Source organism: Hemiscyllium ocellatum, chromosome 9 (assembly GCF_020745735.1).
Source record: "Hemiscyllium ocellatum isolate sHemOce1 chromosome 9, sHemOce1.pat.X.cur, whole genome shotgun sequence".
NCBI classification, from domain to species: domain Eukaryota; kingdom Metazoa; phylum Chordata; class Chondrichthyes; order Orectolobiformes; family Hemiscylliidae; genus Hemiscyllium; species Hemiscyllium ocellatum.
The window spans coordinates 64877090-64896776 of NC_083409.1; the positions used below are offsets into that span (position 1 = coordinate 64877090).

Consider the following 19687-nt stretch of genomic DNA (forward strand, 5'->3'; position numbering starts at 1 on the left):
TAAGTCTGATATCAGCCTTCCTCAAAACTGGTTGGTTATGTAGGCTGGTTAGCAAGCTTTGAGGTTTATTGAGAAAACTGCAAAGTATTATTTCTTTAGCTGGTTAGTATAAGCTGAAATGCTAACTGCTTTGATAATTCATTGATGTAAAATGCAACCATATTTTTAAGATTCTGAGATGGTAGAAAAAGGGCCTGACTTTCCACAAATAATGCAGGAGCATTGCATTGAAGTTAGTTGTATCTTGAACATGTTTCATACATTTTCCCATTAATCTGAATCAAAAACATAAACAATTCAGGTTTAGTCTCCTAGCCCCAACTCATAATTCTACAAATGTCTTCATTATGGAGAACAATTGAGTCCCATTTGATTTAACTGACATTTAATGTTGCCTCTTTTCTACCCATATGTCCACTTTAAATAAAATCACAGAGAGATAAGGCAAATCTTAAAATCAGTGGCATTCAAACTGCAATCTTCAAGTTCCAATCAAAACTGATGCTTGAAATCAAAGCAAATTAACTTAAGATGCTGCAAAACAGGAATCATATTTCATTTCAAATTTATTTAATACTAAATCAACAGTTCTCAAAACTACAATGACAGAAGGTTTATTTTTCTTATTTTCTTGATGCTAATGTGATCTATTCCTTGACAAGGGAGCTGGGCGGAAGTGAAGTCGGAGCGCAGAGCCGGTTGGGAAGGTAAGTGATTGTTATTTGAGTGGGTGTGTACTAGACCTCAGGTTCTACAAAGTAGGGCCTCCCTCCCACCCTCCTCTTTTAACCTAACTTTTAAGTCCACAGACTTGCCCCACAAAAAGTCCAGGGAAGTTCCTGTTGAGAGAAGAGAGAGTCTTTAACTCAGGAGACTTAGACAAGGGGGTTGAGTGAAGTGATTACACCACAGTTGAAGAGGGTGAAGACATGACTGCCCAGGTGGTTCAGTGTGCTACATGCATGATGTGGGAGGTCAATGACTCTGGTATATCTGGCTTGTATATCTGTGGGAAGTGTGTGCATGTCAGCTACTGACAGAGTCGCAGCACTGAAGAAAGAACTCGAGGACCTTAGGCTCATCCGAGAGAACGAGATCTTTCTGGACAGGACCATCAGCGAGGTTATTACACCGACCATACCAGAAGACAGCAGAAGAGAGAAGACGATGAGGAAGGCAGAAAGGAGACAGGTGCAAGAGACCGCAGGGGAAGTACCTGTCAGAAACAAGTTGAATCTTTTGGAAACAGTAGAGACAGATGACACTGCCAGTCCGCGAGGCGGCCAGGTCTGTCAATCAAAAGTTGGCGGAGATGCAGAACCGAGGAGTCAGACATCACACTGAGCCGTGGTGATAGGGACTCCATAGTGAGAGGAACTGACCGGGGTTTCTGTGGCAACAGGTGGGATTTAAGAATGGTGTGTTGCCTTCCTGGTGCCAGGATTAAGGACATCGCAGACAGAGAGCAGGAAATCCTCAAGGGCGAAGGTGAAGAGCCAGAGGTGGTGGTACATGTCAGCACAAATGATGTCGGGAAGAAGAGGAGGAACATACTACAGCGGGACTTCAGAGAACTAGGAAGAAGGCTGAAAAGCAGGATGGCCAGAGTGGTTATCTCCGGTTTGCTTCCAGTTCCTCGGGCTGGAGAGGCCAGGAACAGGGAGATAATGGATTTGAATGTGTGGCTGGGAAACTGGTGCAGGAAGCAAGGATTTAATTCTTGGATCACTGGGGTATGTTTTGTGGTAAGCATAAATTATACAAAAGAGACGGTTTGCACCTTAATAGGTTGGGGACCAGCATTCTGGCAGGCAGGTTTGCTACTGCAACACAGCTGCGTTTAAATTAAATAGCAGGGGAAGGGGACAAACTGGAAGTTTAAGAAGGAAATTGAAGGGAAAGTTAGGACAAGGGAAGTCAAGAAAGACAACAGTATCAATGAAGCAGAAAACTCAAAAAGGGATCATGCCATAAGGTTGAGTGAAATAGGGCTTGATAGGAAGGGTGAGGGCAGTAACAAATTAAAAATACTATATATGAATGCATAAAGTATTAGAAATAAGATGGATGAGCTTGAGGCTCTTTTGGAAATTGGCAGCTACGATATTGTGGGGATAACTGAGATGTGGCTTCAAGTGGACAGGGCCTAGGAATGAATATTCAAGGCTATACATGCTATCATAAGGACAGACTGACGGGCAGAGAGGGTGGGGTGGTAAAGGATGACATTCAGTCCCTTGCGCGGGGGGACCTAGAATCAGTATGGATAGAACTGAGAAATTCTAAGGGTAGAAAGACCCGCTTGGGAGTTATCTACAGGTCCCCAAACAGTGGTATGGATGTAGGGTATAAGTTGAATAAGGAGCTGAAATTGGCCTGTCGCAAAGATGTTACTATAGTTGTTATGGGGGATTTCAACACGCAGGTAGACTGGGAGAATCAAGATGGTATTGAACCTCAAGAAAGAGACTTTGTGGAGTGCCTCCGAGATGGATTCTTAGAACAGCTGGTGCTGGAGCCTACCAGGGAGAAGGCAATTCTGGATCTGGTATTGTGCAATGAACCAGAATTGATCAGGGACCTCGAAGTGAAGGAGCGATTAGGAGGTAGTGACCAAAATACAATAAGCTTCAATCTGCAATTTGAGAGGGAGAGGGTACAATTGGAAGTGACAATATTTCAGTTGAATAAAGGGAACTATGGAGCTATGAGGAAGGAGCTGGCCAAAGTTCAATGGTGCAATACCTTAGCAGGGATGACAGTGGAGGAACAATGGTGGCTATTTCTGTGTATAATGCAGAAGATGCAGGATCAGTTCATTCCAAAAAAGAAGAAAGATCCTACGAGGAGGCATGGGTGACCATGGCTGACGAGGGAAGTTAAGAAACATATAAAGTCAAAAGAGAAAAAGTACAACATAGCAAAGATGAGTGGGAAAACAGAGGACTGGGAAGCTTTTAAAGAACAACAGAGGATTACTAAGAAGGAAATACACAGAGAAACAATGAGGTACGAAGGTAAACTGGCCAAAAATATAAAGGAGGATAGTAAAAGCTTTTTTTAGGTATGTGAAAAGAAAAAAAATGGTTAAGACTAAAATTGGGCCCTTGAAGGCAGAAACAGGGGAATATATTATGGGGAACAAAGAAATGGCAGAAGAGTTGAATTGATACTTCAGATCTGTGTTCACTGGGGAAGACACAAGCAATCTCCCAGAGGTAACAGTGGCTGAAGGACCTGAACTGATGGAAATTTATATTTGCCAGGAATTGGTGTTGGAGAAACTGTTAGATCTGAAGGCTGATAAGTCCCCGGGCCTGATGGTTTACATCTCAGGGTACTGAAGGAGGTGGCTCTAGAAATTGTGGATGCACTGGTGATTATTTTCCAAAGTTCGATAGATTCAGGATCAGTTCCTGCGGATTGGAGGGTGGCTAATGTTATACCACTTTTTAAGAACGAGAGAGAAAGCAGGAAATCATAGACCAGTTAGTCTGACCTCAGTGGTGGGAAAGATGCTGGAGTCAATTATAAAGGATGAAATTATGACACATCTGGAAAGCAGTAACAGAATAGGTCAGAGTCAGCATGGATTTATGAAGGGGAAATCATGCTTGACTAATCTTCTGGAATTTTTTGAGGATGTAACTCTGAAGATGGACAAGGGAGATCCAATGGATGTAGAGTACCTGGACTTTCAGAAAGCTTTTGATAAAGTCCCACATAGGAGGTTAGTGAGCAAAATTAGGGCGCATGGTATTGGGGGCAAAGTACTGACTTGGATTGAAAATTGATTGGCTGACAGGAAACAAACAGTAGTGATAAACGGCTCCATTTCAGAATGGCAGGCAGTGACCAGTGGGGTACTGCAGGGATCAGTGCTGGGACCCCAACTTTTTACAATATATATTAATGATATAGAAAATGGTATTAATAGTAACATTAGCAAATTTGCTGATGATACAAAGCTGGGTGGCAGGGTGAAATGTGAGGAGGATGTTAGGAGATTACAGAGTGACCTGGACAGGTTAGGTGAGTGGACAGATGCATGGCAGATGCAGTTTAATGTGGATAAATGTATGGTTATCCACTTTGGTGGTAAGAACAGGAAGGCAGATTTCTACCTAAATGGAGTCAGGTTAGGTAAAGGGGCAGTACAAAGAGATCTGGGTGTTCTTGTACACTAGTCAATGAAGGCAAGATACAGCAGGTAGTGAAGAAAGCCAATAGCATGCTGGCCTTCATAACAAGAGGGATTGAGTATAGAAGCAAAGAGGTTCTTCTGCAGCTGTACAGGGCCCTGGTGAGACAGCACCTGGAATATTGTGTGCAGTTCTGGTCTAAAAATTTGAGGAAAGACATTCTGGTTATTGAGGGAGTGCAGCGTGGGTTCACGACGTCAATTCCTGGAATGGCTGGACTATCTTATGTTGAAAGATTGATGGGACTGGGCTTGTATACCCTTGAGTTTAGAAGACTGAAAGGGGATCTGATTGAGACGTATAAAATTATTAAAGGATTGGACACTCTGAAGGCAGGAAACATGTTTCCGCTGATGGGCGAATCCCGAACCAGAGGACACAGCTTAAAAATAAGGGGTAGGCCATTTAGCATAGAGATGAGGAGAAATTTCTTCACCCAGAAAGTGGTGGGTGTGCGGAATGCTCTGCCCCAGAAGGCAGTGGAGGCCCAGTCTCTGGATTCGTTTAAGAAAGAGTTGGATAGAGCTCTCAAGAATAGTGGAATCAAGAGTTATGGAGATAAGGCAGGAACAGGATACTGATTGAGGATGATCAGCCATGATCATAATGAAGGGTGGTGCAGGCTCGAAGGGCAGAATGGCCTACTCCTGCACCTACTGTCTATTGTTATTGAGTAAAATCAGGTCGGATATAGAAGCATTTATGTTTGACACAAATCTGCCAATACAGAGTTTCAGTGACTATTAAAATAGACGGATTGAGTCAGATTAAGGTCAAAGAGCATGAAGTTGTTAAATGTCCAATACTAAGTATCCTGCATCAGATATCCTAAATTAACGAAACAGTGTGAGATATAGGGAACAGAGCATCACAAAGGCTCTGCTGAAATTTTGCCAAATTGATCACTATTGGTAACAAAGCACAGCAGGAGATAGTTATTTGTTTTGTTTGGAATTACTGCAACACTTCATTGGTTCTAAAGAATGTTAATTCAGTGGCACAGTAGCGATCAGTGAGAGAGGTGCCAGTACGTGGTGGATTGTTTTTCTATGTTTATAAATCTAATAAGTGATGTGCAAAGACAAGTTTACTTTTACAGGAAAACAAACATTATCATTTTAAACCAAAAAATAAACTGAAGAGACTGGTGAACTGAAATGTTATTTCATTTATTCAGTACTACTGCTTTTCTTTTTGGAAGACAAGTCAAATTTTCATTTACTTCGCACCTACATGATCTCAAGACATGCCAAAGCATTCCAAAGCCAATGAATTACTTTTGAATTAAGGTTGTAATTAAGGAAACATGGCAGCCAACTTGAATGCCGCAACTCTACAGGAATATGCTAACAACCAGATAATCTGCTCTAGGGATATTGAACGAGAGAAAAATAATCGGTCAGAACACTGAGAACACATCTAGTGTTTTTTTAAAACGTTCCCGAGTGTAAACTTGGACTCAATTTACAGGTTCACCCAATAGTGCTTACTCCCTCGGCATTGCAAATGGAGTCAGTCCAGATTGTCTCAAAACTGTTGTGTGAGACTAACAGCAGTAAAGTTAAACTGATGCAAATAATGTCCATTAAATCCACAAAGCATCTATATCCATTGAAAAGCTAATGAGATAACCTATATACTGAAATAAAACTTTCAGCTCAGAAAAGAAACAGATTAATTCATTATTTGCACTAGTTTAACTTGACTGTAATTAGTTACCACTCACTAACAACTGCAAAACACATAGTCACATAAGAAGCTAATGTTTTTGGAAAGGAAAACTGGTAACAAAATGTCTATTAGCTTGACGTAAGTAATAGGCAAGATGCTCAAGGGAATCATTAAGGATTCCCTTAAGAATCATTAAGGGAATCATTAACATATGATTGTTAACACAGAAAATGCCAGAGGAATCCAATTTGGCTTCTAGGAAAGGTTTAAGGTTTTACCTTATCGACTTAACTGCATTTTTTGAAGTAACTAAGTGGGTGAATGAAGAATAGTAAAAAATGAGGTCTGCAGATGCTGGAGATCACAGCTGCAAATGTGTTGCTGGTCAAAGCACAGCAGGCCAGGCAGCATCTCAGGAACAGAGAATTCGACGTTTCGAGCATAAGCCCTTCATCAGGAATAAGAGCTTATTCCTGATGAAGGGCTTATGCTCGAAACGTCGAATTCTCTATTCCTGAGATGCTGCCTGGAATGAAGAATAGTGTTTATTTTTTATTAAAGTTCTGATTACAAGCTTCTTTCCAAATACGGTATTGTGGAATTAGTATTAATCTGAAAGCTGCAGACAGTGAGTGATCTTAAGTGGACCTGTGTGGAGATTGGTTACCAGTGATATTCTACAGGACAGATGTTAGAATTATATACTAATTTAATTCATAATCCAGCTGCAAGTATTTTAGGAATAACCAATAAGCTTGCAGACCTTTGAAAATTAGAACTGGACGGAATCCACTGAGCAGAATTAATTGTGTTGGAGATTGGACCAGGATTCACAAAACAATTCAATTATGCACATGACCAGTTCAATGCTAAGCTCCAAGGAAAAGAGAGAAGAAGAAAGAATTGAGGTAAAAGAGAGGGCAGGAGAAAGGGGAGAAGGAAGAAAAGACAATGTGGAGAAAAAAAGAAAGCTGCAGGAATATAAGGGACCGATGAAAATTAAATTACTCTACCTTCACTTCTTCCCTTGTGAAGAATGACTATCTTTCCTCCTCAGCTCCATTACTCATTTCTCCTCACTTTTGATTCACTACTAATATATTACCAATACAGCACACTTGCTTGCATTTTCTGTCAAATTCCCAATTGTCAATTCATCAGCAAGCATATTTTTTTTTAATTGAGGACTGAATTATATTTGTTGTCCCATGTCCACTTATCTCCATACAGTTTCTCCTTTGAAGTACAGTGCCCAACTACAGTGTTTTTTGAGAGATGAAGAAGTATTTCCAATAATTTTTCAAATGAGACAGAACACTTAGTTGAATTACTTGCACTCATGGGTAAAATTTTATGAACGTAAGGGCTTGAAAATTAGTGATTTAGGAGCACAAAATAATGAAAGCACAGATGGATGTCATTTGACCCATTAAGTTTGTACTGGATCTTTCAACGAGCAATCAAATTAGTGTCACTTCTTTGTTGTTTCCTTATCTCACTTTTCTTTCTTGAAATACTCATCCAATTTCCTGTAAAGGGCCACCATTCAATCCTAATCACTCGTCCACTTGTTGCAGTGTTTTTCATGATGTTGCTTCTGATTCCTGTGCCAATCATTTTGAGTCTCTGGTTATCAATCCTTCTGCCATTGGAAACATCACTTAACCATTTACTTATCCAAACTCTTCAAATATTTGCATTAAATCTCCCCACTTGATTTTCTCTACTCAAGTGAGAAAAATCCAAGATTACTTCAGAATTTCCAGGGTGTAATTCTAGGAAATTTCTTCTGTGTCTTTCTGGGGAGAGGATGGCATAGCAGTATTATCACTAAACTACTAATTTAGAGACCCAGATAACATTCTGGGGACCATGTTCAAAAATCAGGAATTAATTGTCTAATGGTGACCATGAAAGCATTATTAATTGCCAGAAAATCCTATCTGGTCACTCATGTACTTCAGGGAAGGAAACTGCTATCCTTACCTGGTCTGGCCTACATGTGACTTCAGACCCACAGCAATGTTTTGACCCTTAATTACCTTCTGGGTAATTAGGGACTAACAATAAATGCTGGTTTAGCCAGTGACGCCCACATCGTGAGAATGAATAAAAAGAAGCCAAACCCCTTTTTCCTTTCTCAAGTGTACTGCCCAGAATTTCCAAAAGGAAAACAAATTCCTATTAAATATACAGATATATGAATGAACATATTTAACAGAATACTCCAGGCATATTTTTTTTTTAAAAAACTACATTGCAAATGAATTGCCTTGGACAAAACAGTTTTTATATAAATATTTAAGTACAGCAAATCATACATACCGGCTTTTCATAGCTTTCTTCTGACGAATACTGTGGTAAGAACAGGAGTAAAAGTCAATGCATACACAGAAGAAAATAAAGAGAATTTTCAACAACAAAACAAAGCTGTAAATTGTTACCATCACAAGTACTTAACATTTCTTTACTAATCAATATTTACAAACTTATAAACATAGGAGTTAGGCCGTTTGGTTCCTCGAGCTTCTTTGCCATTCAGTAAGATGAATGCTGATCTAATCGTGGTCTCAGCTCCACATCCCACCATACCTCCAATAACCTTTGACTCTCTTATTAGTCTAGAATCTATCTATCTACCTTTACCTTGAAATATTTTGCTTCCACTGCTCTATGGAAAAGAGTCTCAAAGACCAATGATCCTCAGAGGGAAAATAAAATCTTCTCAGCTCTGTCAGAAGTCGAAGACTCCATATTTTTAAACTGTGTTTCCTAATTCTAGTCACTCTCACAAGTGAAAATATCCTCACAGTATTCATCCTGCCAAATCCTCTCACCATCATATAGATTCCACAAAGGTCACCTCTAAATTTCAATGGATGGAAGCCCAGTCTGTCCAATCTTTCCTTGTAGGATCACCTGGCCCCAGACGCAGGTGTCAGACAAGTGAACTTTCTCTAAATTGCTTATGATGCATCTCAGCCTTTGTTTGAAATGAGGAGGCTAAATCTGTATATAATACTCATTTGCAGTAGCAATTTTTAAAAAAATGTTGATATGTTTTATATAAAAATCCTTAAGTGTAACTGCTGACAATTTAACAGACTTCTTGTTCCCATCCCACAAGCACTTAAACCATCTACACTGAGGTGAGAGAAAATATTTTCAAATGATTTGCTTTTGATCTGCAGATGACCTTCAATCAGAACCTTTCACCAGTTATGCAAGTTAGATCAGGAACTTAAAGTGTTCACATCCACAAATCCATTATATAGCATATAAATTTTGACAATTTGTCATTTTTGCTGTCTAGACAAATGCTTATCCTAAATGGCAACTGCAAGTATTTCACCCAACTACAGGTATTTAAACTAAGTACACATCTATATAGGGTTGGCAGAGGTGAGAATGAAGCAGCTCCTATTCAACTCTTAAATTATTTAACTGCTAATAATTCCTTGATAACAAGGCTGTCATGTAAGTACAGTACTCAACTTTTGCCACACAGTGACAGACATCAGAATTTTCCAGTTTAATTAAACATTGACCTTTACAGAACATGTTGGCCATATGAGATTGCTGCCTGCATCCAATGATTAATTTCTTAATAAACATTCCAGTGCACAATTCTGAACATTTTGCTATTTACACTACCAACAGAACAATTTTAGCTGAGAACAAAATGTTCAATCACAGAAAGCAGCAGCGAGTATTACACTAAATGATTTACAGGCACACAAGAAGGATTTGAGCTTTTCTATATCAGTGTTGAAAAAGACATTTTCCTTAACACTGGGTCACAAAGTCCATTTTCAAACATGTTAATATCTTACATAAATTAGGCTTTTACTCTCATCCCATAATAAAAAACGTGAACAAAGAAATAAACTTCAATATAATATCAAATGTATTTTTGACATTGGTAACCTATGAGATAATAAGGTACATAAGCAGTAGCATGTAATAATCAGAGCTAAGTGATCCACAACCAATGAATCTGATCTAAGCTCGGTGGCTCTGGCACAATTGCAAATGGTGGTGGTAAATTAAACAACTGACAGGTGGAACAGGCTACAGAAATATCCCCAGAATCACTGATGTGTGTAGCCAGCACTTCAGTGAAGAGGACAAGGCTGAAATATTTACAACCATTTTCAGTCGGAAAGGTTGAGTGAATGATCTACTGTGATCTCCTTTAAGAGACCCCAGCCTTACATATGGCCAGGCTTCTGCGAATTCAATTCACTCCACTTGAAATCAAGAAAAGGCTGAAGGCACTGGTTATTAGAAAGCTTTGGGACTTGAAAACATTCAGTGCTGAAGGTCTGTGCTCCGTAACTAGGCATATCCCTAACCAGTGCCCTTGATATCAAACCACATTTCACCAAACGTAGTAGTAAATAGCCAAAGCAAAACTGGAGTCATTGGGAATCAAGGGAAAATTATTTGTTGGTTGGAGTTACATGAAACACAAAGGAAGATAGTTGTGGTTGTAGGAGGTCAATCACCTCAGCCACAAGGCAATAGTGCTGGAGTTCCTAGCCATTCTATTCAGAGAAGTTATTGCATATCTCTGTAACAGGTGAGACTTTAACCGAGGTCTCTTGGCTCAGGGACAGGGACATTACCACTGTGTCCTAAGCACACAGAGTTCCTCAGGTAAGGATCTTTTAAATCAACTGTTTAGATGTGTTATGATGTACCTCTGGAGCAGGTACGACTTGAACCTCGGCCTCTTAGTCCAGAAGCACAGATACTAATATTGTATCACAAGAGTTTTTAATAAAGAGTGCATTTATATTTTCCTAATCAATCTGTTCACAGCTGTTATTGCACATCTCTGGAGCAAGTGGGACTTGAACCACAGCCTCCTGTCTCAGAGACCCTTAGCTCCTCAGAGTAGTGTCCTAGGTCACTTTCAGCTGCTTTATTAATTACCTTTCCTCCATCATGAAGTCAGGGTGGGGATAGTCACTTATTATTACACAAAGTCTAGTACCATTCATGACTCTTCAGATACTAAAGCAGAATATGTCCCAATGCAATTAAACCTGAAAATCATCCAGACTCAGGCTGATAAGTCGCAAGTAACATGCACAACACACAAGTGCCAGGCAACTGCCATCTCGAATAAAAGAACATGCAACCATTGTCCCTTAATATTCAGCGGCATTACAATTACTGAAACCCCCACTATAAACATCCTGAGGTTACCATTCATTAGAAAATGAACTGGACAAACTCAATAAGTACAGTGGCTACAAGATCAAAGTCTAGGAATTTTGTGGAAGTAATTCATTTCCTGAGAACTCAAAGCCTGTCCACTATTTACAAGGCAAATTCAGGAGTCGGAATGGAATTCCTTGCTGCACTTCAGTAGCTCTGATAACACTCGAGAAGTTCAAAACATTTCAGGATAGAACAGCCTGCTAGATTGACACCCCTTTCACCACTCTGTAATATGTACCATTTACAAAGTCCTGCAACAACTTATCAAGGATCCTTTGAGAGCACCATCCAAACCCATGGCTCAAACACCTTGAATGACAAGGGAAGCAAATAAATGGGAAGATCATCACTTGCAACATCTGGGAGCCACACATCATTATGACTTGGAACTATATTGCAGTGCCTTCATTATAAGTGAGTTAAAATCCTGGAATTTTCTTCCTAACAGCAGTGTAGGTATACATACACCATAAGGACTGCAGTAGTTCAAAAAAGGTAGCTCACCAACATCTTCTTTGGGTAACTAGTGATGGGTAATAATGCTGGTCTAGTCAGTGATGCCAAAATCCCAGGAACTAATACAAAGATATGTGGAGAAGAACATAAAACCATAACTGTTGCAGGATGAAAGCACAGAATACAGATTAAGGAGAGGGATGGATGCATACGCTTGTGTTATTTGAAACTCAAAGTTGCAACATACCTTATCCTAAATTTATTGGCTATTAAATTGCGCAACTTCAGTTAGTGTCTGTACCATAAATGAGAGCAATAGTTTAATTCTGAAGAGAATTCTATGTAATAACTTGACAAAAAAAATCAAATCCTAAAAAGGATGCAGGGATGAGAGGAGAAATATTTGTGTTCTATTAATTTTTTTCCCCACAGTAAATTGGCAAAATGGCATATTGCACTTGAAAACAAGTGCACCAAACAATCTAACATGGACTTCTGCTCACAATCAGTTACAGTGCAAAGATTTTGCTCTCATCCATTTCTCTTCATAGAAACATCAAAGGCAAGGCAATTTCTGTGGCCAGTTTTATACTGCCCTTCTGCAGCTGAGTTCTGACAGTTGACAAGAGGCTGGAAGAACACAGCAAGACAGGCAGCATCAGGAGGTGGAAAAGTCGATGTTTCGGGTGTAACCCTTGTTCAGGACAGTTAGCAGCAATAGCAAAGTAAACTTTTTTTTAAACTGGATTAACCTGGCCAAAAACCTTAGCAAAGTGCTCCATGTTTACCAGTGGTGCTGTTGGTTACCGTTGACATTAAGATTCCTCCCTCAGAAGGCATTAAATATAATGTAGAAGTCGATTGTAGACAGATAAGGTTAGAAGGAAAGTTGACCACTGGATTTTTCCCGTGAATACTAAACAGCTATAGTTAAAACGACACTAGTAACACAATCAAAACTGAAATAAATAAATGATTGATTTAAGTGGCAACAATGAAGCAAGGAAATATATAAAACATACGATTTTAAAGAAGGTGCAGGATCCCATTGACCTTAGAGTATGCATGCTCAAATCACTGAAGGCGGTAGGACAGGTTAAGAAAATGGTAACAGAGACCTTCAGGCACAGAATACAAAAGTAAGGAAATTAAAATAAATCTGCATAAACATTATTTACTCTCCATTGCACCATAAGCACCAAACGTTAGGAAGGATGTGATAGCACTAGAGATATTGCAAAAAAGAATCATAGGAAGGTTCCCAGTAATTTGGAACTTCTATCACATGGATAAATTGGAGAAGGTGAAGTTGTTCTCCTTGGATAAGAGATTAAAATGAGATGTTCAAACCATTCGGGGTCTGGAGAGAGTTGATTTCTATTGGTAGTAAGATCATTATCCAATTTAAAAGAAGTGGTAAGAGGAGCAATTGCAATGTGAGGCAAAACTTTCTTCTTTCACTGGGAGTGGTTAAGATCTACAATGGCTTTCAAAGCAAGACTGATAATCTTCTGAGGCAAAATTATTTGCTGAGCCACAGAAAAATGCAGATTAGCAATGAGTCAGTTTGCCTTGCAGGGAGCTGACATGGGCATAGGCTGGATTAGCTTCATAGAACACAGCACAGTACAGGCCCTTTCGCCCACGGTGTTGTGACAAGCATTTGTCTTAATCCAAAATCAACCGAACCTACACACCCCTCAATTTACTGCCATCCATGTGCTCGTCCAGCAGTCGCTTAAATGCCCCAATGTGTCTGACTCTACTACCACCGCTGGCAGAGCATTCCACACACTCATCACACTCTACGTAAAGAACATCTGCCATCTCCCTATACCTTCCTCCAATCACCTTAAAATTATGAGTCCATGTGACAGCCATTTGTGGCCTGGGGAAAAGTCTCTGGATACCTACTCTCTCTATACCTCTCATTACCTTATACACCTCGATTAAGTCACCTCTCTTTCTTCCTTCTCTCCAGTGTGAAAAGCCCTAGCTCACTCAACCTCTCTTCATTAGACATACCCTCCAATCCAGGCAGCATCCTGGTAAATCTCCTCTGCACCCTCTCTATAACATCTACATCCTTCCTATAATAAGGCAATGAGAACTGGACACAATATTCCAAGTGTGGTCTAACCAGGGTTTTATAGAGCTACAGCAAAACCTCTCAGCTCTTAAACTCAGTCCTCCTGCTAATGAAAACCAAATCACCATATGCCTTCTTAACAACCCTACCAACGTGGATAGCAACTTTGAGGGATCTATGTATGTGGACCCCAAGATCCTGCTGTTCCTCCACATTGCTAAGAATCCTGTCTTTAACCCTGTATTCAGCAATCAAATTTGACCTTCCAAAATGAATCCCTTCGCATTTGTCCAGGTTGAACTCCATTTGCCACTTCTCTGCATCCTGTTAATGTCTTGCTGTAGCCTGCCACAGCTCTCCACTCTATCTACAACACTACCCAACTTTGTGTCTTCAAACCTATTAATCCACCATTCCACTTCTTCATATACATCTTTTCTAAAAACTATAAAGAGCAGAGGCCCAAGAACAGATCCCTACTGGACACCACCGGTCACCAACTTCCGGGCAGAATACTTTCCATTCACTGCCATTTGCTGTATTCTTTCGGGCAGCCAACTCTGTATCCAGACAGCTAAATTTCTCTGTATATCTCCCAACTTTCTGAATGACCCTACTGTGGGGAACCTTATCAAATGCCTTATTGAAATCCATATGCACCATACCCACTGCTCAACCTTTGTCAACTTATCTTGTCACATCCTCAAAGAATTCAGTAAGGTTTGTGAGGCATGACCTGCCCCTCACAAAGCCATGCTGACGATCTTTAATCAAGGTATGTTTTTCCAAATAGTCATAAAACCGATTTCTCAAAATCTTTTCCAGTACCTTGTTTTCCACAGATATAAGACCGGTGTGTAATTCCCAGGGATTTCCTTATTCCCTTTCTTGAACAGAGGAACAACATTCGCCTCCCTCTAATCACCTGGTACTACTCCCGTGCAGAGTGAGGATGCAAAGATCATCAGCAGAAGCGCAACAATCTCATTTCTCGCTCCCCGTAGTAACCTTGGATATATTTGGTCTGGCCCTGGGGACTTATCTATCTAGATGCTTCTCAGAATTTCCAGCACATTCACTTTCTTAATATCCAACTGTTCAAGCCTATTAACCCGGTCCACGATGTTCTCACTATCAACAAGGTCTCTCTCGAGTGAAGCCTGAAGCAAAAAACTCATCTTGGGCCTCCCCTACCTCCTCACTATCCTTGATCGGTCCTACCCTCTCTCTGATCATTCCCTTATCCCTCACTGAAGTGTACAATGCCTTTGGGTTTTCCCTAATCCTTCACGTCAAGGCTTTTGTGTGCCCCCTCGTAGCTCTCCTCAGTCCATTTTTGAGCTTTTTACTAGCTACCCTGTAATCCTCAAAAGCTCTGCCAATCCTTGCTTCCTCAACCTTAAGTAAGCTTCGTTCTTCCTCTTGACAAGGAGCACCTCTTCTCTTGTCATCCAAGGCTCCTTCACCACACCAGTCCTTGCCTGTCTCAGTGGGACAAAATTATCCAACAGTCGCAACAAGTGTTCCTTAAAAAGCCTCAACATTTCTGTTGGGCATTTCCCGTAGAACAACTGTTCCCAATTTATACTCCACAGTTCCTCTCTAATAGCAGTATAATTTCCGTTCCCCCGATTAAATACTTTCCCATATTTTCTGTTCCTATCCCCCTTCATGTCTCTGGTAAGGTGAGGCAGTTGTGGTCACTGTCACCAAAATGCTCTCTCACCGAGAGATCTGACACCTGGCCTGGTTTGTTGCCTAGCACCAAATCCAATAAGGCTTTCCCCCAATCGGCCTATCTACATATTGAGTCACGAATCCTTCCTGGACACACCTGACAAAATCGGCTCCATCCAGACTATCTGTACTATGGAGGTTCCAATCAATCAATGTAGGGGAAGTTGAAGTCACCCATAAAAACAACTTTTCTTCTATGTTGTAATTGTCCTACATTTTCCTTTTATTAATACTTAAGAAACCATTAAATGTTTTAACACTCTACAAAGCAACGATTTAATTGACACTATATAAATTGTATTAAGTAGTAATACTCCAAAAATCCACACATGAAAATAATACAACAGGTTCTGGGTTCATGTTTCCTCTTGTCTTTCTTTCCATTCCGAATTGCCTGAAAATACTGTTTATTGAGGTGTTGGGTACATTCCACTACCTTACCTATTAAGCATTATTCAATTATAAATCAGAACAGTTGATATGAGCATGTTATTTGATTGCAGAAGGGTTCATAACCAAGTTCAATCCTGTCCCTATCTGGTATCCAAAAGTGCACATTTTAAACCTTAAAACATCACAAGCTTACCTTGAGCAATATTCCCTTCTGAAACACAGTCACTATAGCTATGCTATAGAATATAGTTTATAGATCCTATAAATTATAGACATCATTTGAGAATAGCTAACTTATCATAGGACTGAAAAGGAATCTGAAATTTTAACTTGATGAGATTTTGGTCAACTTTCAATTGGATAAAAGCACTGATCAACAAGGGATATTTTATTTCATCATCCTTTAATATAGGTATTTATTCATTCACAGGCAGGTGCTTCACTGGTTGGGCCACCAGTTATTGCCCATCCATAAATGTCCAGAGGGCAGAAAAGAGTCAACAATGTTGCTGTGTATCTGAAGTAACATTGTAGACCAGACCAGGTAAGGATGGCAGTTTCCTTCCCTAAAGTATATCAGTGAACCAGATGAGTTTTTCCAACAATCAACAATGGTTCACAGTCATCATTAGACTCTCAATTCCAGACTATTTTTATTGAATTCATATTCCACCATCTGTCATGGTGGGATTTTAACCCGGATCTCCAGAAAATTACCTGGGTCTCTGGACTAACAGACCAGGAAGTTAGCCATCGTCTCCCCTTACATTTGTCATGTGTGTTTATTCAAATATATTTTCTGGTGTCATTGCATTTTATTAGGCAGCTTAGAGACAGGTTTAAATTAAAATTCACTTAAAAGTAATATATGCTTTGAATATGAATAAAGTGGACCTTCATTTCCCATACAGTACATTTACTATACAATTCACCTTTTCATAGGTATTTTCTCAGCCTCTTGGTGATCAGGCCAGCTGTTTTGAGGATACTTTTTCCCTGTTAGATAGTATCTAGCAAATGGTTAAGGAACGAAAATAATTTTTAAAAATGAGTTACGTTATGACTGCTTCACGGTACAAAAGATTACAACTTGATCACATACAAGCTGTATTTGTGAGCCATTTCATTATCAATTAGCTTTAATATGTTAGCTTCATGTTTCACAAATTCTTCATAGATTTACATTAATAAGAAAGAAGTGTCTGCTAATGTCTGAATAGGATGATCCTATGTTTGATTACAGTTCCGTGCTGATTTGAATAATCCAATCCAAATCGAATGGAGGATATGAACTAATCAGATTAAGCAAAAACAAGTTAACTCGGGTGCTCCACCTGGATTGCTATTCAACAATTCTGACTGGAAATTGTGGATGCATGGATTTGGACCTGGTTACAATGTTCCTTGATGTGAAATTGACAAGAACACTTGCTGGTCAGTCTTCCATTTCAGGAATCAACACCTGAATGAAGTAATGCTGGACGTTTGTGTCCAGGTAACCATATGCAAGGAATTAACCTCTTCAGGAAATGGAGGATAAAGAAAACTATCGAGGAAACAGTTTTTCAGCAGAGCAGACTGATAATGAGACTAGATTATTAGATTAGATTAGATTCCCTACATAAACCCAAGGAATAAATTTTGGACATGAGAGAGATGAGGAATTTCTCAGAAATAATTAATTCAAGGGTATAGATATCAAAGATGCAAAGATCACATCTAATATTGAAATTAGAGGAAACTCACGAAAATGCAAAATTGATTTGCAGGATGAAATTAAAGGAGAATCCAATTAAAGAAAATGGAGAAATAATAAATTTATACATTTGAAATTTCTCAGGATTAAGAGTTATAAAGGTAAAGTAAAGAGAGATAAAGTCTGAAATTGGAACTTTTGTTGCATTAGAAGAGAATATGTACCACCATATTTACATCTAACTCCAGCAACATGAATCTGTACAGTAACATTGCCAATAAAAGGATACTCTTCCTCCTGTAGCATCTTTTCAATAGCAGCTCTATTCTCTTCACTGAGAGAGCTATCCAAAGTCCAAGACTGCAAAGAGAAAGAACAATGAAAACTCAAAAAAAATTAAATATTTATCCTTCAATGAACAGCAAATTATTTCAAAATGTCCATTTGTTGTTTTTGAGAGCTAGATCTGAAGAAATGTGTGTACATAATTGCCTACACCAGGAAAATAATTACACACAGTCCACAGGTTGCAAACGGATTCCATTCTCAAGTCCGTTTGCAAGTCGGAATACAATGTAGGACAACATAAAGTCACCGCTCATAAGCGCAGGAAACATCTATAGATCAGATCTTTAAAATTAAACCCCTGTATGGGATTGCATTTGTAAGTATGAGGTTCATAAACCAGACATTCGTAAATTGGGAACCCCTGTAAACTGTAAAACTGGTTTAGTAGCTGTAAAACACCCCAGGAAGCCCTGAGGTCATAAAATGCACTAACATTTACATTAATTCTTATATTTCAGGACCTATTCACTACTTCCCCTTCACTTAAAATTATTAGGATATTTTGCATACCCTTGGTTTATTCTTCCATGATGTGCTCAATTTGAGATATTTAAAATAATGACAGGATTCAATAGGGCAGATAGAGAGAAACAATTAGTCCTTTGGGGGGAACCCAAAATAAACAGACACATTTCAAAATTCCTGTAATGTTACATATTATTTACAGACAATGGGTAAGTTATTTGGTTGACTCAGTATCAATAGACTTATAGAGTCAGAATGTATTTGGTCATCGAGTGGTTATACAGAGTAAGCGGAGGATGTTTTTGTAACAAAAAAGCCAAAAAAGACAACCAGCAAAATTTTCACTGAGCCGAAGAAGCTGTAGATGCTGCAGGGCAGGTAGAAGGCACCTTGTTTATCACACATAAAAGATGGAATAGTATTAACCTTGTATTACTGTATGGAGGATGAACTGCATAAATTAATTACAATAATATTTGATGCTCTTGCTATATCAAGCATTTCCTTGGTATATCTTTTGACATTTTTAAAATTCAATTTGGTATGGAAGCAGTGTCAATTCTGTGTCAATGTTTGTGGCTGTGTTACCACCAGGTCAAAAGCTTAATATATGGGCAATGTTCTGAGGTGGATGGCTACAGTCATGATTTGAATTGGTCTCTCATGTTGCACTTGTGGAGAAAGTGGGCACATTTTCCCAGCAGGTTCAAAAGCTGTTGAGAGTTGTCCAGATTTTCCATGGAAGGCTGAAGGTTGGTGACAATTTCAGTTAACCAAGAGATATACCAGTGAGAGGAGGGGCTGTCCGTTTGTAGAGTTTGGATAGTGTTCCAACAGGGACTGTAAGGTTGCAGATGTGTACGCATTTATTATTTTTAAGTTGGAGTGCTTTTTTTAACTGTCATTTTTCCTCAGGAGATCAGGAAGTTCAATAATACTAGCACAGGAAGCCACTTAAAGACTGAAGTCCATGTGCAGAATATATTGAGTATCTGTGAACAATATGAGCCATCCTTCTGATGCCTTTTAAACATGTAAATATGGTAACTAGAGTTAACTCCACAAAGACTTTAGTCTGTCTACAACAGCACTGGTGCCATTGAACCTGAAAAGATGGCCCAAATTTATAACACTATTAATGAACTATATATAGTTGCAGAGTTTGATTTTGATTTGGAAAACTGAAGTCTCACAACAAATTGCATTTTTATATTTAATAAATTCTACAAATTAAAAAATTCTCATCACAATGCTGCATTTTACAACTTACCAAAAAACCATTGTTATTCCTCCAGGAAGAATCCAGGTAATGGTCCTGCAGAAAGCCAGGAACCGTTCCACAGTCCTCACTGAAAACAGAAATTTGTTTTTTTTGCTCGGTTCAGGATCATGAACAATGAA

General features: G+C 39.2%; 1 protein-coding gene across 2 annotated transcripts in view; it reads right to left on the reverse strand.

Annotated features, from left to right (window-relative positions):
- Positions 1-19687, reverse strand: part of mysm1 (Myb-like, SWIRM and MPN domains 1) — a 91464-nt gene that overhangs the window by 65966 nt on the left and 5811 nt on the right. Inside the window, exons 2-5 of one of the 2 annotated variants that reach the window (XM_060830418.1) lie at positions 19557-19635; positions 17763-17833; positions 16710-16787; positions 8199-8228 (exon numbers count right to left, since the gene is read on the reverse strand). In XM_060830418.1, the coding sequence (XP_060686401.1) occupies positions 8199-8228; positions 16710-16787; positions 17763-17833; positions 19557-19635 (258 nt within the window). The remainder of the gene's footprint in view (positions 1-8198; positions 8229-16709; positions 16788-17762; positions 17834-19556; positions 19636-19687) is intronic. The other variant, XM_060830420.1, reaches the window with a different exon arrangement.